Below are 24,066 nucleotides of genomic sequence, written 5' to 3' on the forward strand. Positions count from 1 at the left end.
AGTATCTCTTGGAGGTGACCTTAAGATGGTAGCAAACGTGACACTTACTCTCTTTAAGGAAATTCAAACCCTTGGTTAGCTAAACTTTGTAATCAGTGCAAACCTTCTCTGACTTGTCTTCCCCAAGATACAATAGCCCAACAAGTGTTGTATGGCTAGAACCTCCGCCCTTCTCCTCTCCCTTGCGCATGTATCTAGCCCAATATCTAAGTCAATTCATATTAACCCATTAATCACCACAATTAAAAAGAATAAAATAGTCTCTCTCCTTTTCAATGTGGGATTAAATAATTTCACTAACTCCTCATCTTTCATATTCACTCTCACATTTTTACATTTATGTTGTAATATTTATTCATTTTAATTAATTAATATTAAAATGCTCCAACAAAAAATAATTGCCTGAATTAGAAGTTTCAATAGTGGATAAGATGCTTTTTTTTTTTTTTTTTGTCTTCTAAAAAAAAAAAAAAAATTGTGTTAAGGCTTAGCTATTATATAGGTGTAGATAAATGGATTTGGATTTTTTTTTCCCTTTTTAAAAAAAATCTAAATAGTGGGATTGAACCCCGAAAATTAACCCTACATAAGAGGTGAATTGCTCCATTATATAAAACTAGCATGTAACCCATGCAAACGGATGAATACATTTAAAATTAAAAACAATTTTTATTATAAAAATATAAATAATTAGTCAAATTATTTTTTTTTAAAAAATAGCATGTAACACATGCATACGTATAGATATATTTAAATTTAAACACAATTTTTATCATAAAAATATAAATAATTAGTCAAATTACTTTTTTTTTATAAAGTAAACGTAATTAGTCACATATTAAAATTCTTACACAAATTTAATACTACTTATGATCATTTTTTTTTCTAATTTTTAATATGATAGAAGGTGTGGCGATCTTTATTGTGTGGTGATTTTTATTAAGTATATGTGATTAGTTTTTTATTTTATTTTATAATTCATTAATATTAGATTTCTAGTATTTTGCAATAATGGGTAAGATGCTCTTTTTTTTTTTCTTTTTTTTCTTTTTTTGTCTTCTCAAAAAAAAAAAAAAAATTGTGTTAAGGCTTAGCTATTATATAGGTGCAGATAAATGGATTTGGATATTTTTCCCCTTTTTTTAAAGTCTAAATAGTGGGATTGAACCCCAAAATTAACCCTACATAAGAGGTGAATTGCTTCATTATATAAAACTAGCATGTAACCCATGCAAATGCATGGATACATTTAAAATTAAAAACAATTTTTATTATAAAAATATAAATAATTAGTCAATTTTTTTTAAATAGCATGTAACACATGCATACATATAGATATATTTAAATTTAAACACAATTTTTATCATAAAAATATAAATAATTAGTCAAATTACTTTTTTTTTTAAGTAAATGTAATTAGTCACATATTAAAATTCTTACATAAATTTAATACTACTTATGATCATTTTTTTTTCTAATTTTTAATAAGATAGAAGGTGTGGTGATCTTTATTATGTGGTGATTTTTATTAAGTATATGTGATTAGTTTTTTTTTTTTTAATTTTATAATTCATTAATATTAGATTTCTAGTATTTTGCACTTATTAACTCACTTAGCACAAAGATTAAAAAACTTAAATGGATAATTATAGTGTGGTCCCCACATAAATTTAGACACATGGCGCAAAATTGGATTTTAATTCCAAATTATAATTGAACTTTCTCTAAGTTTTAGCTATTAATATATATAGAAAAATGCACCGAATAATGTTACCCGATTGCCAAACAAGTTAACATGAATGGGTATATATATATAAAAAAACATTATATTACAAAGTATTAAATGCATCTTAACTACCTTAGAGAATTTGTTAATAGAAGCCTTTAATATATGAGTAATGCTACAAATACAAACTATTTTACAACATTTTTACAAACTGCTAATGTGGCTTTAGTATTTTCCAAATAGTTATTGCAAGTAAAAATGTGATGTTAGTGATGGGCCTATGTTAGAACTAATAAGAATTTGTCACATCAGCAGTTTGTAAAAATGTTGTAAAATAGTTTTTGTTTGTCACATTACTCTTAATATATATTGACTTTTGTATGGGTGTTTTTGTACATTCATTAAGGGAGTTTCAAATGAGTCCCACACGCATATGAAAATAACAAAAAATTAATAAAAATATGGACTTTAAACTTAAAAGTAGCTTGATTCCTTATAAAATGTGGCTCGACTGTAGTATAAAAGTTAACCATAATGAGTGCTCTAGGGCATCTGTTAACAGGATCCATTAATATTTTAGAGTGAATTATACCAAACTCCCTTAAGACTTTATGAAAAATGACACTCCCACAAATGTTTCACAAAATGACATTCCCCCTTGAGAATTTCTTTTTTTTTTGGTGGAGAAACCCCTTGAGATTTGTATTTATGCAATAGTTAAGTTTTTACTAACCATTTTTTCTTCTAATTATATTAGTTTATACATACCTTAAAGAGGAGTGTCATTTTGTCTATAGTTTGGGTAAGAATTTTTATCTAAAATGAAACATCTATTAGCAAAATCAAAGTTTTAGTTTAAGAGTACATTGACTAAACTGTTTTGTTTTTGCAAATCTCAATGTGGCGGCGGCGGCGGGGGGGGGGGGGGGGATGGGAGGAGTGTCATTTTGATAACCTCGGTAAGGGTGGTATAATTTATCCATATATATATATATATATATATAATAATTCAATAGTTACAGTAATATAGTAAAGGGAAAATTCAAACTCCGGAGTCTAAACATCTCTGTTAGAAACATTAAACTATAGTGCTCTTGACTTATCCACATCTTTTATTTAGAATCAAGGTAACAACAAAAATAAATTATTGAAAATGTCAGTGATTTGTAGGGTCCCAATTCTTTCAAAAATGATTTAAACTACTTTTGAGTATATAGAATATTATTGAAGTGGTGATCTCACAGCTCATAGTGATCAGTAGCATTAAGCTCTTAATCATTTATTAGTAACATGATCATGATCCTAACCACTAAGGCTTTTTTGGATTTGCTCTTCTGAGAAAATCCGATAATCTCAACGTCTACCAATAGTCTATTATGCTGATAATTACACTGGCATATTCTTTGTGCCTAACTACGGCCTTAATAATTTCTTCAAAAAAAATTAAAAAAACTTCAGCCTTAATAAATAAAATAATTTTTTTTATAAAAAAAGTCATCTGCTTTGGAAGATTTTTTTTTTTTTTTTTTTTTTTTGAATGGTTATGCTTTGGAACATTTTTGACAGATTCGATTTGTCTTTTTTTTTCCCCTTTCTTTTTTAAATTTAAATGTCACCATCCTCGTTATGCATGCATGTATGAAGAAAATTTTGGAATATTAATTATTCACAAAACCTGTTTAATGTTAATGCATTATTTATGTGTCTTCAAGTTTCTTCTCTTTTTCTTGTTTCTTAAGCAATTGGGGGAGTTACAATGACTATGTTCAAAAGAGATTATTGATAATATCATTATTAAGTTATATATATATATCTGACTAATGTGATGTGAGATGTGCAATGCATGAGAATTAAAAAAATGCAACTATATTACATATAATATAATTTATAATGTCATTAAGCTATATCTTATTAATTAATGAGACATGAGATGTGCAATGCATGAGAATTTTTTTAAAAAAAAAATGCTACTATATTATATATAATATAGTTTATAATGTCATTGAGCTATATCTTCTCAATGAGACGTGAGATGTGCAATGCGTGCAAATTATTAAATTACTAATATCCTTAATTTAAAGGTATATAAGCTGCAGCTAGCAATACATGGTGATACTTTCTAATTTTCTTCGAGGAGAGAGTGGGGTGTGTGTGTCAAGTGTCAAGGTACTCTGGGATAAATTATACATTGCTGGAAATTTTCTTAGCACAAAACTCTCCTCTGGAATATGATACACAATTGTGTAGGTTTTGTAAACTCAAATGCTTTGTTTTCCTTCTTCGGAAGGTTTATTTTTTTAGTTGAACTGAAATTCTAATTTCTAGGACTTCAGTTGTAAAATGTTACTTTGAAATATTAATACAATAATCAAATATTTTTATAAATTTATTTGCTTATTTTGGGATTTTCTTATTTTGTTGAAACTGAAAACTTTTTACTGAAAGAACTGTAAATAAAGGTAAAAGTTAGCTGAAATAATACAGTGGAACCCATAAATAGTAAAATAAGTTGGCAAAAATAATTTTTGCTAAACTTAGACTAAATATATCTTGTCACAGCTCATAACTATTAACTTGGGGAAGCACTAGTTTTTGTCTGGTTTGACTTTTTTTTTTTATGAATAATTTTTTTTAATTTCATTTTTTAATACACAGTTTTACTTTTTTCCAATTTATTCAAAATAAACAAATGAAAATAAGCTCATCATCATATGCATTATTTACATCCCAAAAAGGCCGGTCTCAATTGTAATTCTATATAATAATTTCTATAGTCTAAATCAATCTAGAATTTGTAATTATTAATCATGAAAGTTCTATGTTTAAGAAAACATATCCTGTTTTATTGACATTGGTGGCTCCATGTTAGAGCCAGGGTGGTTACAAGACACCCTGACTTGAAAAAAAAAATTATTATTATATATAAAATCTAAAAATTTTATGATTTTTTTACCTTTAAAAAAATGTGTGACCATCCTAAAATTTTTTAAACCCAATGTAATTAAACTTTGGACAAAGTTTAGTAACAAATTAACTTGGTCGTAGACTTAAGGCTACAACTCCAGTCAATATATTTTTTATTGGATGTAAACATTGACAAATCCACAATTAGATTACATTTTTTTGCTTATATCATCCATGCTTGCAAAATTTCAAGAAGATCAAAGATCAATAGCTTATTTCATCAATCAAATATTTAAATTTCGAGTTTTTGCAGTTTAAAATTATACACAAAAAATAAGTTTATGGATCAAATAGTAAATAACATCTAATTAACATGAAATTTGACATGTGTTTTAAGAACATAAAGAACATATAATTCATCAGTTAGATTTTTCAAAATATGTAGTCATGTTAATTTGTTTAGTGAAAGTTGTAGTTTTAAACTATAACTAAATTTGTAGTCAAATGTTGTCCTCAAACTTTATTCCTTTTAACAATATATTGAGCCTTTACAAACAAAAAGAAAAATCCAAGAAAAATTTTAATTAACTAAAATTTTGAAAAAGATGTAACTTGCAGCATTGATAATGAGATTATCATGCAACGATTTTAAAATGAAAAAATTCGTAGAAGGAATTAATTGTAAGACTTTATGTATAAGGTTTTTTTTTTTTTTTGCTTTTATTTTTGGTTGTTGTCAATATATGAATTTATCTTTTTATTAGATTTTGTTTAATTTATGTTTCTTTATAATCATCCTGAGAAAAATTCTTGGAGCCGCCACTGTTTATTGACTAATTTAATCTGATACATCTAATTAATATAGTTTTATTTAGACCCTTATTTGATAAATATAGTGAAATTATAGGATATATGTCCAAATCTTCTGTCCCATTTTTCCTGCTTCACTCTATGCTCCACGAATAAAAACTTGACACGTGTTCACCTAATTAATTAAATATTACTATTAATTAATAATGATAGTATTAATAAGTCAATAATTATAGTATTTAATTAATTAAGTGAACATGTGGCAAATTTTTATTGGTGAAACATAAAGTGGAGCAGAAAAAATGAGACAGAAGATTTAGACTCAATTATGCATGCACCAATAGTAGAAAACCAAAGAACCTTTTCATTAGCAAAAGGTTTATTAAGGAGACCTAATCCAATAGAAAGTCCATTATAGGAAAAGCAATTACTAATAATTTATTTACAAAATCTTTGTTCAGTCAAACTTTCGATTCTATTGTAACCTCTGCAAACACATCAGTTACCTTCCTACAAAGTGGCTAAGTTAATCTGACCAATAATTTTTAAATTCACAAAATAATATACATATATATATATATATATATGTATAATTTATACATGAAACATGTCTTTAACTTTTATTTTATAATATATATGCATGTATATGTATATTATTTTCTTGAATATGATAAAATTTCATCGTTAGTTTTATACAATTCAAGACAAATATTTTATTTTATTAAATCATATGTAATTATCTTTTGAATTATATTAATCACAATTACTATTCTTTAAGCATTTTTTTTATAGAATCAATATGATTTGAAACCTATAATATCCCACTCCTAGCTACAATATTTGGGAAATGACAAAGTAGACCATTTCTCAAACTTTTAATAAAAAAAAAAAAAAAAAAAGTAAGATTACGCTCACAACACTTTCACAACAATTTTTTTTTTTTTTTTTGAGAATTTTCACAACAAATTTGAGGTAACAAGTTATTATTAGTTTTAATCTCAGACTCTCAATCCATCATTGAAATTATTTTTTTGCCCACCAATAACAATCAATAATTAAAAACTTACCACCTAAAGTTTGTTGTGAAAATGTTATGAATATAGTATTTCTCATCAAAAAAATCATAACATTTTTTCTTATAATAAAAAAAAAAAATGCATTCGTGCATTCTCAAAAAAAAAAAAAAAAAAAAAATTCTAAGTACAAAATGAAAAAGAGTTTTTTTTTTTTTTTTTTTTAATGAAAGAAGAAAATATTAATGAGATTTGTTTATATAATTTTAGAAATATATGCTTTGAATGCTATTAAAGTTGATGACTTAAATATGGAAAAAAATTGAATATTAAAAGAAGAAGAAAAGATGTAAGTATTTTAAATAAGTTTTCATAACTTTATAGAATTTTTTTAAATAAAATATTAAATATAAAGGGGGGCCAATAAAGGAAAATTTGCATCTAACATTAAAAAAATTAGTATTAAAATAAAGAGGAACCTTTGTCTCTATTCCTACTGCAGTAGTTAGAATCTTTGAATTCTTCCTCAAATTTCTTATCTGCATGGAACTAGAACCTACTCCAAAGAACCTCCTTGAAGATTTTATTGCAGTGAACCTCACTAGATATAAGGTTTGTGATTTCAAGAACAACGGTTTAAACACAATGTGTTTCACCCACTTAATCTCACTCTCAAATATGTGAACAAGAAAGAAAGGTTTTGATAATGAATGGCATTGTGTAGGATGATATTCCTCACAAAATCATGCCTTAAGCATCGTTAATTATATAGGTAGGTCTTCAATTAGGTCTTCTAGAATCTAATGCGACTCGCTTGAGCAAGAATTTTGTGTAAACTTTAGTAATCAACCTGTTTCACTATTTTGCTCAAGCGAATTCACTGTTGATGAAGCAAGTTTTAAATGATTCCCTCAAGTGAATCATGTTTTCGTTTGAGCAATGAACTTTTTTTTTCTTCTTTCTTTTTTCAGATTCTTCGGAATAGCTATTTTCAGCAATTTTTATTTTTATTTTGGTAAATACAATTTACCAAAAAAAAAAAACTTACATATACATATTTAAATTAAATACATCATAATTTTTGTAATGTGAAATTGCCAATAAAATTTTCCCCCTGAAATTGCCCATCTAAAAATCGTTTCAAAATGTAATTGCATGTTCGATCTCGACAGTGAAATACGGTGATCATGCAAAACAAAAGGCTTTTAAAATAAAGAAATTAATTAAAGCAGTTATGTCTGACCTTTCCCTTTCATTTGTGTAACCTATTGGTGTGAGTGTGTGTTCCAAACACTTTTATTCTTATTTATTTTCTAGCCATTGGAAATTTATGAGTAAAATAGCTGTTGGGCAATTATGAAAAAAATAGCCGTTAAGCAATAATTGATAATATAGCCGTTAAGCAATAATTGGCTATATGTGTTGTTTTGAGATGGTGGATAGGTTTTTGTGAATTTGAAATAAAATAAAAATAAAAATAAAATAAAATAAAAAGACCACTTTAGAAAGTGTGTTATGATGAGTATTATATAGGCTACTTATCTATATTATCAATTATTGCCTAATGGCTATTTTTCTCATAATTGTCCAACGGCTATTTTACTCATAAATTTCCAACGACTAGAAAATAAATAAGAATAAAAGTGTTTGGAATACACACCCACACCAACAATCCCCCACATGTTACAAACACAAAATAGGAAAGGCACGTAACTAAAGAAAGCATGCATCAATATGGTACCAGAAAGTTTTAACCATACATAGGATAAATAAGTAGGAACTAAAAGACAATAGTGGAGTTAAATCTCTTTTAACCAAGCTATTAGTAAACCAAACTTACCACCCACATAACTTTCTTTATCAAGGTTGTTCTTAAGCGAGTTGGCGCCTTATCCAGGCCATGCGCCACTAGGTTTTATGAGAGCTCTAGAGACCTACCCAAAAAGTCTCATAGGAAGCAGCACAACTTCCACTCACACATAAGTGGCATCCATCAGGAGTGCGTGCAGAACACCTCATCCCAACAAGTAGGGAGTATGGATCCATTAAGAGCCTAAAGCTCAACCTCCAATAATCTACAACTTAATCGGTGGCATCCATCAGGAGTGCGTGCAAGAATGACATAAGCCTAACTTGGTATACCTCGAATTGTGAGGGTAGTTGGCTAAGATGTTACCCAAATCTAAAATGAGAATACCTCAAAGTGTGGGAGGTACTTGTCTAAGGTCATGCTACATGAACCTAAAAGGAGGAAACTTGATTCTTAAATATGTGATTGTGTATTTATTGGTTATGTTTGTTATAGTTCATGATATAGAATTATTTTCATCAATAGTGATGTATTTAGAATTTAATACTATTGTTAAATCTTAAAAAATACTTTCTTTAAGTATGAGTTTCCTTTGAAAAATAAGAAAAATATGTTTCATGAACCTATTGATACTTCTAATGATCTTGTTGTGATGTGCAAGAATTGAGAAGAAGTAAGCGAACTAGGGAGAAAAAGAGTTACAGTAACAATTTTCTTACATATATTGTTGAAGATGAGCATGTAAGTTATTATGATGCAATTAAATTTGTTGATGCACCATTATTGTTGGAAGCTTTTAACAAATTATTAGATTATGTCTAATCACACTTGGAATGGGTTGAGGTTCCACCTAAAGTTAAGCCTGTTGGTTGCAAGTGGGTGTTTAAAACAAAATTTGTATGGTTGCAAGTGGGTTTTTAAAAGAAACTTATAACTGAATGAGATCATAGATAAGTATAAGGCATGTTCGGTAGCTAAAGGCTATAAGCAAAAATATCATGTAAATTATTTTATACTTATTCTTCGATTATTAGAATTGCATCTATAAGAATGTTGTTTGTTATTATATCTATTTACAAACTTATTATACATCATATGAACGTTAAAACTGTTTTTCTAATAGGAGAATTAGAAAGGAGAAAAAAAATTATATAGAGCAACTCAAGGGTTGTGTTGTCCTTGGACAATAACATAAAGTTTGTAAATTAGTTAAATCCTTATATGGATTAAAACAAGCACCTATACAATGACATGGAAATTTTGATATATGATGCTTACATATGGATTTGTGATTTATGATCATGAGGATAAATGCATATATAATAAGCTAAATAATAATGAAGGTGTTATTATTTGTTTATATGTTGATGACTTACTTATATTTGGAACTAGCCATAATGTTGTGCATGATACTAAATATTTTCTTGCCTCTAAATTTGATATGAAAATTTTGGTTGGGGCAAATGCTATTTTAGGCATCAAGATCCTTAAAGATAATGATTGCAATGTACTGTCACAATCTCATTATGTGAAAAAAAAAAAAAAAAAATTAAACACTTTGATATGTGACCTATGCCTATTATGTATGATTTAAAGGTGCACTTGATAAAAAATGTGGTAATAATGTTTCACAAGATAAGTAAGTACAAATTATTGGTTGTTTAATATTTTTGACAAACTGTAGTTGCCCTGATATTTCATATGATGTTGGTAGATTGAATAGATACATTCATAGTCCTAGTGTTGAACATTGGGATACAATATCTATATTATTGATATATTCAAAGGGGACTCTTTATTTTTGTTTGTCATATTGTGGTTATCCTATTGTTTTAAACGGATATTGTGATGCTAACTGGATCTCTGATACAGATTATGTAAAGCCCACTAGTGGATATGTGCTCACACTAGCTGGAAGGGCTCTCTCTTAGAAGTCATCTAAGAAGACTTGCATAGTGAGATCTAATATGGAAACAGAGTTAATGGCTATAGAGAAGGTTGGGTCCAAAGCTATATGGCTTAGGAGTTTATTAATTGATATGCCTCCATTTACTAACTCTGTTGTCTCTGTTTCCTTTCCTTGTGATTGCCAGGCTACCATAACACGTGTTAAGAGCAAAGTTTATAATGGGAAAATTCGACATATCCAATTGAGGCTAATGCAGCTTATTGATAATGATGTTATGTCATTGGACTTTGTGAAATAGGAAAAGTCGACATATCCAATTGAGGCTGAAGCAGCTTATTGATAATGATGTTATGTCATTGAACTTTGTGAGGTCTGAAAGGAACTTGGCCGATCCTTTGACCAAACCTCAGCAATGAGGCTGGTGAGTGAGACATCTAGGGGGATTGGACTGATACCCAAGTTGCGACACTGTGGCTAATGCCCAACCTCCATGATGGGTGATTCCACGCAAGAGGTTAAATGGGTAGAGGTCATTAGTGGCCCATGGGCACTGTCATTTGTTACGTGTTTTCCGCTATCTCGGTAAGGAGATTAGTGATGAGTCCATCCCTATGGTGTGAGACAGTGCTAAGTTGCAAAATTTGGTGAGGTTGAGCTTTAGGCTCTTAATGGATCCATATCCCTACCTATTGGGATGGGGTGTATCTGCACGCACTCCTGATGGATGCCACCGATTAAGTTGCAAATTGTTGGAGGTTAAGCTTTAGGCTCTTAATGGATCCATACTCCTTACTTGTTGGGATGGGGTGTTCTGCACGCACTCCTGATAAATGCCACTTATGTGTGAGTGGAAGTTGTGCCGCTTCCTATGAGACTTTTTGGGTAGATCTCTAGAGCTCTCATGAAACCCAGTGGCGCATGGCCTGGATAAGGCGCCAACCCGCTTAAGAACAACCTTGATAAAGAAAGTTATGTGGGTGGTAAGTTTGGTTTACTAATAGCTTGGTTAAAAGAGTTTTAACTCCACCATTGTCTTTTAGTTCCTACTTATTTATCCTATGTATGGTTAAAACCTTCTGGTACCATATTGATGCATGCTTTCTTTAATTACGTGCCTTTCCTATTTTGTGTTTGTAACATGTGGGGGGTTGTTGGTGTGGGTGTGTGTTTCAAACACTTTTATTCTAATTTATTTTCTAGCCGTTGGAAATTTATGAGTAAAATAGTCGTTGGGCAATTATGAGAAAAATAGTCGTTAGGCAATAATTGATAATATAGCCGTTGGGCTTTTAAGGGTTATTAGTAACCAATAACTATAGACTATTATCTTCATAAGTAGCCTATATGATACTCATCATAACACACTTTCTAAAGGGGTCTTTTTTACTACTCTATATTTTAGAAATACACAAGTCTATTATCTTTCTCTCCCTCATATTTTTTCTACAAGAATATTTGTTATAAGGAAAGGCAATAGAGGGTTGTTCTTAAACCTTTTGTAAGTGGAAGTGCGTACATCACAAAGGTCGACGCTATAGTCTAATCCTGGGGGGTTGTTTGGCCAAGAGAACCAATCGCACCAAGTTTTACTTTGAGTGGCACGAATCAACCTTTAAGGACAACGCTTTCGCAGCGTGATTCTATAGCATTGTGAGATTGTTCTAAACTCCTTTTTTATTTTATGTTCTTGCTAATTATTTGGGATATTATTTTTTGTATCAAAACTTGTTTATTCACTAAAATATTTCCAACATAACCAGCAACATGCATTGGCATGTGTTGCAATGACTGAGTAATCAGTACATTCACGACATTTTGCAATTTAGTTGATCGACAAAATGTTTTCTAAAAGTCATTGATTTTACATAACTTGCTTTCATTTCTTTTTTCTTTGTTGGATATATTGACTGCTTTTATTAAGAAAGAAACAGCCAAAGAGACTGAATACAGCAGAGCAGGGCTTATATCCTGCTCAATAGCTATAAAAAAAATGTTAAAAATAATACATGTTTTACTATATAAAACTTGTAAATTGCTATGACTGATGTGATTGATAGGCTTCGACTATCTTATAAATAAATATTTGAATGAAATCTTTGTGGCGGGTAACACACCTATTGTCTTGCTCAAAACAGAAAGAGAGGGACTCTTTACAAAAGAGGCAAAATTCTCACTAGTATCACACATTTTGTCACAACTGTCTTACATGGCAGCGGTAGACTGTAATTCAAATGAAAATTGTCATGGACAGTCACCAATATTAATAAATTGCCGTTTTCTTAGTTAACAATTAACACACATCTATACTACTATTTAAGGGGCTTCCCCTGTTTGGAACGGATTTTTTCTTTTTGTTCCAAAATACCCCTACAGCCTATGTTTAAGTAGGGGCAAAACTTGGTAAAAATGCTTCTTTAACTTCCATGTAAAACACTATCTATAAAATAGGACCACACTCTCCGTACACTCACGTTGGTTTTCAAACTCAAATTGCTTCTTCTTCAGTTCTCCAATTCTCTCAATTCTATGTTATTCTTCTTTTCACCATTATCATCATTGTTAAGAAACTCCTCTCACCCACCTCTTTGCTTCAGATTTCACTACAAACAACAACAACAATAGTAGATAGATTTGAGGTAAGCTTTTTCTCATTTCAATTTCTCTCTCTATTTGGCCATGTTTTGCTTATTGTTTTCCTTAATCTCATCTCACTAGGGGTCTTTTTTTTTTCTTTTTTTTTTTTTTTTTTTTGAGAAAATGAAACAAGGGATCTAAATAGTAGTGTTGTACGTTTGAGTTTTTCCTCTTGAGAAGAACACACATATATAAACGAACAATTAGGGTTAAAACGGAGAACAGATCTGGACCGTTGATTTCAGAGGTTTGAAAACCCGTAAAACATAAAAAAGAAAATAAAAATAAAAGATTTATTTGGGGTTAATGCTATTTAGAGGCGAGCTAATAGTTGATTTTACAATTTTCTTCTTTTCTTTAGTCTTATATCTTTTCTTTTTGTAGTTTTTTACTTTTTTGAGGGATTTCTTTCTTTAGTTTTTCTTTTTTTTGATGGAAAAGTTATGTGAATGTTTTGTCGAGCACTTCTTCACTTCTTCATATATTCTTAACTTTAATTTTGTTAAACTAAAGTACATAAAGTGAGTGGACATGTGACAAATTGACGATAAATTAATTGGTGATTTTAGCACAGTTTTACTTCGGGAAGATTATGAAAACTTAAAGAATTATGAGGTTATTTTTGCCTTTTAGAGTTCTTATGGAGTTCTTCTCTACATTATTTGGCCATGTTTTGCTTATTGTTATTTCGAGACTTACTGGATATTTTACAGTCTATTGTTTTACAGGCCTTCACAAGACACTATTAAAAGATGTTTCATTTTTTATGACTCTTCACAGATGTGTAGGCTTTGAGGTCAATACTATTCGGCTTCGTTCTTCTCTATATTATTTTTCGTAATAACAATGCCAATAACAAGACGCTAAAGAAGAATTACCATACTGATGTGTAGGTAGAGGAGATCAGCATGAGAAGGAGAGAGAGATTGAGAGAGAGTAAATTGATTTTGGGTGCAAGGGATTCTCTCAAAACGACACGTTTCAAGTTAGGATTTTTACTCTCCTCGCAGTATGTGTTTGTGCTTTCTTGAGTCTTAATACAAGTTGCAGCAAGTAATATATTGGGTCTTAATACAAGTTGCAGCAAGTAATATATTAAGTCTTGGATTATCGTTTAGCAAAAAAAAGTCTTGGATTATCATATTATGTGTTTATTTTCTTCTCCATGTGTTGGTTTACCAATGATAAATTAAATATATGTGGTAGATTCCGGGAATAGGATAATTATTGCTTAATTTGTAAAAAAGGGTTGTTTTATCTCCAACAAAAACTTATTATTTTATCATGATTTAGAATCTAAAAGGAAAAAAAAAAATTTAATTCCCACGTAAAATAGTGCCTACAAAATAGGACTACACTTTGTTATCATTATCCTTTCCATATCATTATCTTATCTTATCATTTTTTTTTCTTTTATTTGGTCAGTTTGATGGGTGTTTAAGTATTTTCTCTAATTAATGACTTTTTTTTTAAAGAATAGGAATGATATATATTGATTTGTCTTCTTTTTCTTTCTTTTTTTTTGTAGTTATCGGGTTTCACTCATTATTTTAGTGTATGTGTTCTAAGTGGTGCCCTCTCTTCCTCTTATTATTTTTGTTTGTTGTTTTTCTTACATTTAAGCCTTACTCTCTATTTTTTTGTATTTTTTTTAGGGTGACATATCAACAATTTGGTTAGATTGCATAGCAGACAACCAGACACATTGGATGAATTCGGGGGAGCAAACTGGTAGTCAATCTATCAAGTAGTTGTTAAAAAACATTTTTTTGTAAATATCCTACCTTATGAAATTTAATATTGTCCTTTTTTGTGCCTTTCATTGCACATTTGATGATTCTATAAGCAATTGTCATATACACAAGTTTGCTAAAGCAAGAATGATACTGGAGAAGTTATCTTTAAAGATAAAATTTAAAAATTGTGGTGAAAATTGCTTCTAACTAATAGACTAACTTTTAGGGGTAAAAACCTAAACCATTAAATATATCTTATATTTAATAGTTTAAAATGTTATGCATCAAGTGTTATCCAAACAAACCATGCCTTTTCAATTTATATCAAGTGTTACGTGTCCTCAGTTAATAAACTGTGAGTCCTTCAATGTTTTTTTTTTTTTTTTTGTTTGGGGGGGGGGGGGGGGCAGTGAGTCTTTCAACGTTGGTTTCCTATTTTCTTTTACAACTTCAAGCAAAAAAAAAAAAAAAAAATCCGATGTTTTAGGTATTTTAATAATATGCCAACTATGTTTTACATTTAAATATTTTTTTTTTAAGTTTTAATTTTTTTATTCCTAAAATTTTGCCTATTATTTAGAAGTAGTTCTTTCCATGATTTTATAATTTTATATTTAAAGAAAAGAGGAAAAAATAAAAACCCACGTTTTATAGATTTTTACCCAGGTATTTTTATTTATTAAGGCTTGGGTTCAAAAAAATAATACATGCACCAAAAAAAATTACATCACTTGATATTAAACTTAAAGAATAGGTGGACTCCTCAAATGGTATTTATATTAATTAATTAATTAAAAAGAAAAAAGAAAAGAGGCTCCTAGAGATTCCTATGTTGCACAATATCTAGAAGCAATTAGTTGGCTTAAGATCCTCATGTCATTTGTTCACATTGCATAGTGGTGCAAGCAAGAGAGAAGTGTGTGGTGTATTTCATTGGGAAATTAATGATCTATTAGTCTAGGGATGACTATTTGAAATGTTTTGGATCAATTTTCAAAATCCAAAACCAAAAAACCAAAACAACAGTGTAAATTTTTGGTGTTAATCTAAATTCAAATACCCATCTTACCTTTTTTTAGTTATTTTTATGGATTTTTTTTACTAAGTGACTATCTTTTAAGATTATAATAACTTCATATATAACTCCCATTAAAATATTATTAAGAAAAATAAATTAATAAAATGAAGCCTTTTCTATACAATTTTTTTTTTAAATACCCTTCAATAGTTGGGGGAGGGAAATTTCAACCAATTGAGCTATTTTTTAAAAAAAATTATATTATGCCTAAAATATTGTGTTTACATATTTTTAGTGTCAGACTATTGCAACTCAAAAATAAGGGTGAAATATTATTTTGCAAAAATTTTATATAACAAAAATTTATAATTTACTCCAATGTTTACAGGTTTAAATACACCCTATTTGAACTAGGGAATAATTATTGTGCTAAATATGTATATATGTGCAACTAACACGATTATTTTTGTCTATTTTAATGCAAAAATGAGTTCGGAAAATACACCTATGACTCATACTAATGACGTAGAACGTCGTTGAGAACTATGAAAATATTATGATCGACGTAATAGACAAATAGAAGACAATAAAAGCAGACAAATTCAATTGGCAAGAAATTGTGCCAATTATGCAAGACAAAGACAACAAACTTTGGGTGGTGATATTACTTTAGTGGGAAGTCCAGCAAATTTAAATGAAGACGTTGTGCATTCTAATTCAACATCATCATGGGTATCACTAATACCACCTAATCGCGAGGCTACACCAAGTTGTCGTCTTACGCATATTCGTAACTTGGCGCGAAATATGCCAGTTGAGCGAAGTGCTATGCCAGAAACTAATGGTGAGATCATAATTTTGTACCTTTTAAAAAATATTCATTGCTTGGACTAGGATTATTTTGGGGAAAAATATAAATTTTGGCATGTTAGTTTTATGTCAGAAGCTCTTCTATTTTTTGGGTAAGGGTTAATTTAGAGCATCCATTATAATTTCGAATCACTACATTTTCCAATTAAAAAAAAAAAAAAAAAAACCTAGGGGTGTGAAGAAAAATTATTTCACCACACATAATACTCATCACACTCCTAGGTTTTTTTTGTTATTGGAAAATATAGGGATCTGGAATTATAATGGATGCTCTAAATTAACCGTTACCCAAAAAATAGAAGAGACTTTAAGCACGTGCTCAGAGGCTAGTAATAATAATACGTGCACGATCAATCCACTCATATACGTCGCACGATATTGGCATGATATAATTATAAAACTATCTTTGTATATAATGCATGGTCCAAATGCAATTAGTGGTTGAAAAGGCAACAGTTATTGGGAACAAAAATATGAAACAATAGCTTGAAATAAGGACAAAAATATGGAAAATATGAAACATTTGTTTAATTTATGATGTAAATTTTACTAGCACAACATAAACCAATAATTTTCTTCAAAATAATAAACTTCAAAACAACTTGAAAATCTATCAAAAAGTATATTAAATTATTAATGTAAAAAGTATATTTGGAATTATTGAATCTCTTACCACAATTCTAATTAAGAAATCTAAAGGTATGTTTGGTAACTGTTTTTTCCCTTTACTTTCTGTTTTCAAAAGCAATTTTTTTTTTTTGAGATTAAAAAGCTTGTTTGGCAATCCAAAATAGACAAAAAACAAAAACTGTTTTCAAAACTCAATTTGTGAAGTAATTTGAAAATAGGCAAAATGCTATTTTCAGTTTCTAGTTTTCAAAAGCTAATGAAAACACGTGTCTGATTTAATGAATCCATCCCATTTAATGAGTTAGTGTCAGGGTTCGAATCCTACTAACAACATATTTCAATTTTTTTTTCTTCAGAAAACTTTTTTTTTTCTCAACTAACCAAACATGCTTTTGATTTAAAAAATACAAGAAAATTTTTTTCTTTCTGTAAGAGCAAGATTTAAGTCCCAAGCCCAAATGGTTTTGGATTGAGACCCAAAGAGCCCGATACAATGAATTTGTAGAAAGTGGGCTAAAAACTAGGCTTTAATGAAGTGGACAATGCTCACTTTGGACTAAAGAGGGTAAGAAAGCAAGGAAAAACAATAGCAAAACAAGTGTTGGGCAAAGAAGTTCTTCCTCAGCAATATCCGAGGAGAGTAGTTCTTGAAATCTCTATTTCTCTTAAACTGGGTTACAATTATAGTTCTCAATGCTACAGTGTTTTTCCATAGATTCTCTGATCCCCCCTTGTAATGGGATTTCTTTCCTTTATATTACCCTCCTTAATTCTATCTCCACCCTCCACGTGTAGATCAAATGGCCGGCTCTTATCCTTGTCCCATCAGCACCTTCCTAAAACTTTTAGTGGCAGCTGTAAGGCTGAACATCACTGTTCAGGTATCACTTCCATATTAATGCGACCAGAGAGTTAGTTATAAAGCATTTAATGCGGTGGTAGCAGCTTTCCCTTAGATATTTCTTACCTTCCCCTTTGTCTTATTCCTTTTTGATGCTCCTCCTTTCCATTAGAACTACCCAGAATATTGCCATTGACGGCATGTCAACCCTTTTGACCTCTACTCTATTAAGTCGAGGATGCATTTGTCCTCGAACCACCTTTTTGAACCCTTATGACCAACCACCTTCCTCCATTCACTAGCTCGTACCTTTATATCAATGTTCCCTTGTCCTCGGACTACTAAGTGTCCTCAGACAAGACCTAAGGCCCAATATACATTTCTGAGCCTATCCTTCCTATAATAGCCTCTCGAAATTCTCCTCTTTTGCTCTTCGGAAGAAAAAAGAGGATTTTGATATTATTGCAATTACCACAATCTTACCATACGTCATCTCTGTCTGTGCAGGCATCTTTTCAACTGTTCGAAGCATGCTCCTGACGTTTTGACATCCAGGACGCACTTGCATTTAATTTTTATGGCTCTATGCTCCCCACGTTTTACGACACAATGGAGATTGAATGGCTGGAGATTTTATGGGGATTGGAGTGGGAATTTTCCCGCTTACTTTTCTCACTCATATATATAACACCTAAAAGCTTCGACTGCTTACATACTTGAAACAAGTCATTAACTTGACAATAGGTTCTTTAGGCCTTCCCTTTTGATCTGAGATAATGGTAAACCATACATTGGCTTACAACAATTTTTTTTTTATCCACTTATCAGAATATTATAGTAGTGATAGGTGTTAGTTTACCCAAGGCATGTGGTCCGAGGAGCCGAGCATGACCAAGGTTCTATTCAATACTTAAACAAATGATAAGGAGTATTAATTTACCCAAGGTATGTGGTCTGAGGAGCCAGGCATGACCAAGGTTCTGTTAAATACTTAAACAAATGATAAGGAGTATTAATTTACCCAAGGTATGTGGTCCGAGGAACCAGGTATGACCAATGTTTTGTTTGATACTTAGGCAGATAATAAGAAGTATTAATTTACCCAAGGTATGTGGTCCGAGAAGGCAGGTATAACCAATGTTCTATTTAATACTCAAAAAAATAAGAGGTGTAAAACGCATAATGTCATGAACAAAAATATAGCAGAAAAGACTTTCATTAATAATAATACCTTGGCAGGTTATTTACATTCCAAGGGCATGGTACAATATTTTCATCTAGATCTTCCAAGTAATACGCACCTATTCCAGCCACCGAGGTGATACGATATAGCCTTTCCCAGTTGGACCCTAGCTTTCCCCATGCTGGGTTCTTTGTAGTACCCAAAACCTTTCTTAATACCAAGTCTCTAGGCTCTAATGGCATTAGCCTCACATTTAAGTCATATCCCTACTTGAGCTTCTATTGATAATACGCCAATTGAACCATGGCATTTTTTCTTTGCTCTTCAATCAAATCTAAACTCTTCTCTAATAACCCGTCATTGTCGTTCGGAGTGAAAGAGCTTGTCCTCAGCGTCGAGAATCCGGTCTCCAAAGGAATTATAGCCTTGGCCCTATAAGTCATTGAAAAAGGGGTTTCTCCTGTTGACCTAAGAGGAGTAGTGTGATATGTCCAAAGAACATGTGGCAGCTCTTCTGCCTATTTACTCTTGGCATCATCTAACCTCTTTTTGAGTCTATTTACTATGACTTTATTGATAGCCTCGGCATGTCTATTTCCTTGTGAGTAGACTGGTGTTGAATACCTATTCTTAATGCCCAGGTCACAACAGTACCTCCTGAAGGCTTTGCTATCAAACTGAAGACTATTGTCCGAGATAAGGGTATGAGGGATCCCAAACCGAGTGACAATATTTTTCCACACAAATCACTTGGCATCCACGTCCCTGATATTTGCTAGTGGTTCAGCTTCAACTCATTTTGTGAAGTAATCCGCCGACTAGCAGCCATATCTTATTCCCTATTGCCTTAAGGAATGGTTCTATGATATCCAAACCCCATTGAGCAAATAAGGGCTAGATAGAGGGTTGAGGACATCCCCTGGTTAATGAATATTTGGAACAAATCTTTGGCATTGGTTACACTTCTTCACGTACTCTTGTACTTCCTTTTACATGTTCAACCACCAATATCCCTATGTGAGGGCTCTGTGAGATAAGGATCTGCCTCTTGTATGACTTCCACAAATCCTTTCATGTAACTCTTCTAAGAGTGGCTCTGCTACTTCAAGATGTATGCATAGCTAATATGGCCCAGAAAAAAAGTGTTTGTACAACTTTTGATCCTCAAACAGCCAAAATCGAGGAGCCTTTCTTCGCACTTTATTAGCCTTGGCCCTCTTCTCGGGCAAGATACCCTCCTTAAGGAATAGCACAATAGAATCCATCCAGCTAGGTCCCACCTTAATTTGATGAATTTGGACCTTCCCCTCTTTATCTCAGTAGGTTTACATAAGTCCTCAACAAGAATAACCCGAGATAAGCTCTGCGCTGAGGAGGTTGCAAGGGTGGCAAGAGAATCAGCATGCGTATTTATGCTTCTAGAGATTTGTAGTAAGGTGAAAGACTCGAACCCTGATTGCAAGCGCATAACCTAATTTAAATACTCTTGCATTCTAACATCCCTGGCCTCCAACTCTCCCTATACCTGGCCTACAACCAACCTCGAATCTGAAAATACCTCCACTATTTTTTCTCCCATTTTCTGAACCATAGTCATTCCTACTAACAGAGTTTCATACTCAGCCCCATTATTGCTGGCCGAGAAATCCAACCTTAAGGATTTTCAATAATGATCTTATTAGGAGATATTACAACTAGCCCCACTCCAGATCCTCTCTGATTTGCTGAACCATCTATGAATACCCTCCAGGATAAATGTTCTTACAAGGAGACCATGTCAACTGACTTTCCATCCATGTTTTGCTTTTCTCCTTCCTCTTGCAATGGGGATTCAGTAAACTCGGCCACTAAATCTGTGAGGACCTAGCTCTTGATAGAGGTGCGAGGCATATACCTGATATCAAAAGCCCCAAGAATCATACCCCACTTGGCAATCCTTCCTGTGTTATTAGCTCTCTGAAGTAGTGATTGAAGCAGAAGTTAGGTTAAAACAACAACTGTATGAGCTTGGAAGTAGTGAAGGAGCTTATGCATAGCATGCACCACTGCCAAAATGACATTTTCCAGTGGTAGGTAACACACCTCAGCCTCATGTAGTGACTTGCTCACATAATAAACTGGTCTTTGTACTCCATTGTCAACTCGTATCAATACTAAGCTTACCACATGGGAGGCTACAGCAACATAAGTAAACAAGACTTCCTCTTTCTCAAGTCGGGACATAATAGGTGGCCAAGAAAGGTATTCCTTCAACTGTTGGAAGGCCAGGGCACACTTCTCGGTCCACTCAAACCCCTTCCACTTATGCAACAACCGAAAGAAAGGCTTACACCTGTCTGCTGACCGAGGAGGTTGCAAGTTGTTAATTGCCTTAATCTGATCATGGTTGACTTCAATCACATGATGAATGACCATGTAGCCTAGAAATGTACCTGAGCCAACGCAAAAAGAACACTTGGAAGCATTAAGGCGCAGTTTATGCCTCCTTAGTATTTCAAAAATACTCCCAAGGTCTTCTACGTGCTTGAACACCACCTTACTCTTCACCACCATATCATATATATAAATCTCAATACTTTTGCCTAGTTGTGGCTCGAACATTCTAGTCATCATCCTCTGATAGGTAGACCCTGCATTCTTCAATCTAAAGGGCATCACCTTGTAGTGGTAATTACCAGTAGGAGTAACAAAAACTATCTTTTCCTGATCACCCAAAGCCAATGTTATTTAATGGTACCCTTGAAAGGCATTCAAAAAGCTCATCCGATTATGGCCTATAGTTGCATCCACTAACTGATCTATCAGAGGCATGAGAAAGGGGTCTTTTGGGTAGGCTTTGTTCAAATCTGTGAAGTCCACACATACTCGCCACTTTCCACTCTTCTTTTTCACCACCACAGTATTGGCCAATCACTCAGGGTAAAATACCTCTTTAATAGCCCCAACCCGTTTAAGCCTGATCACCTCCTCCTTGACGGCATCAGAATGGTCCTTAGATGAGCGTTTAGGTGATTACTCTTTGGGGATGACAGATGGATTAACATTCAAATGATGGCAAATGAAACTTGTGTCCACCCCAGGAGCTTCATAAGCATCCCATGCAAATATATCAATATTTTTCCTAAGAAAGACTATCAACTCTTCCTTCTCCCGAGGAGGCAGCTAGACTTCAACCTGGAAAAATTTCTCCTCATCATTGGCAACAATAACTCTTTCTAATCCCTCACACTCTGCCCCTTCCATCACCATACCTATGGGTAGCATTGGCATCGTTGATTGCTATAAGTCCTGTCTGACATGCGCCAAGGACTCACCTCTAGCCTGATGTCTAATTGCAGCTACCAAGCATTACCTACCTATAGATTGGCTCCCAACTAGCTCCTCGACCCTATCCCCTAATGGATATTTCACCTTTTAGTGTAGGGTGGAGGAAATGGGCCCTAGGGCATGAAGCCAGGGTCTTGCTACAATGGCAGTATAGAGAGAATAAGCATCCACCACAATGAAATCCACCTCCACCACTTCTGAACCTGCTTCCAAGGGTAGTCTAATTTGGCTCCTTGGAATAACAAATTTCCCATTGAAGCCCAACAAGGGTGAATCATAACATGCTAGATCTCCAAGTTTCAATCTTAGTCCTTCATACAAATCGAGGTACATGATTTTTGCACCACTGCCCTGATCTACTAACACCCTCTTCACATCATACCCTCCTATCCTGAGGGTGACCACTAGGGCATCATCATGTGGCTGCAAGGTTCCAACTTTATCGTCATTAGAAAAACTCAAAACTGGTCGGACCTCCATCCTACCTCTCTTAGACTCAAGGTCGGAGTCCTCGGCAGGAGGCCAAGCCACAGATATCACCCTAGAGGGATGAGAACCGATCCTTCCTAGAGTAGTGATGATAACATTAATTGTGCCTAAAGGTGGCCTTGAAGAAGTATCTCTTTAAGATGCTGATCCTGCCTGGTCCCCTTGCCTATTGGGTAGATATAGAAATTGCTTTAACTTTCCAACTCAAAATTAATCCAAACCAAATACAAATCAAAACCAAATCCATTACAAAAACCCAACGAAAACCCATAAGAAATACCTAATGAGATCAGCAGAGTTGCCATCGATATACCTCAAAGCTATTGTCATCAATGATAGATCCATTGCTGTTATCTTTGCTGTCATTTTCATTAGATCTCCTTGCCTCCATGTGTGAGAGTGTGTGGGTTTGGGATATGAGAAAGGTAGAGATTTGAGGAAGGAGATGGAGAGACGTGAAAGAAAGAGAGAGGGGGAGACTATTGAGATGAGAGAGATATTTTAATGGAGATAATATTAATAAAATAATAATAAAAAAGAATAAAAAATATTATTTAAATAAAATAGTGTGTATAATAGATGGTTTGATGTGGGTATTTTGTAAAACAGTTGTGTAAAATAGAAAAAGTAAGTTCTTATGTGTAGAGTAGACAGAAAATGTTAGATAGACTGATGCTAAAATCTAGAGTATAGTTTAAGGTGGTAAAGTGTAATTACCCAATTTTTTTGAGGAAAATTTAACACTTGATTTAGATAGTAGGGATACATTGAACAATTCTTTCAAAGTGGGGTGTCAATCAAGCAAATTGGTAGTTTAGAGGGACATTGAAAAATGAAACAAAAGTTTAGGATAGAAATGTGTAATATAAAGAGGTGGAGTACCATTACTATTAGCAGCCCTAAAGTACATACAGGATGGTGCCATATCATCTCTGAGGCTCAGGTGTAGCTTGTAAACGCACTAATTAGTAATTATCATATCAAGGGCAAACCCTTTGTTTTTGGTAATTATAATCAAGGAACAGACATAGGTACAACAAAAGCTAATGGCGTATGCTAAGTGTTTGTTTGGGAACATCTTATTTAGCTGAAGTTGAAATTTTTTTTGCTGAAAGTGTAGAAAATAGGTTAAAAAATAAGCTAAATAGTACAGTAAAACTCATGAA

The 24,066-nt window shown here is 32.3% G+C and overlaps 1 protein-coding gene across 1 annotated transcript; it reads right to left on the bottom strand.

Moving 5' to 3' along the window:
* Positions 1-22,498: 22,498 nt before the first annotated feature.
* On the bottom strand, positions 22,499-23,291 carry LOC126697506 (uncharacterized). Its single transcript, XM_050394520.1, has 2 exons — positions 23,214-23,291; positions 22,499-22,834 (listed from the first exon to the last, which is right to left on the bottom strand). Exons 1-2 carry the CDS (start codon positions 23,289-23,291, stop codon positions 22,499-22,501), a joined length of 414 nt encoding a protein of 137 aa, XP_050250477.1.
* Positions 23,292-24,066: the final 775 nt, after the last annotated feature.

Source organism: Quercus robur, chromosome 2 (assembly GCF_932294415.1).
Source record: "Quercus robur chromosome 2, dhQueRobu3.1, whole genome shotgun sequence".
NCBI classification, from domain to species: domain Eukaryota; kingdom Viridiplantae; phylum Streptophyta; class Magnoliopsida; order Fagales; family Fagaceae; genus Quercus; species Quercus robur.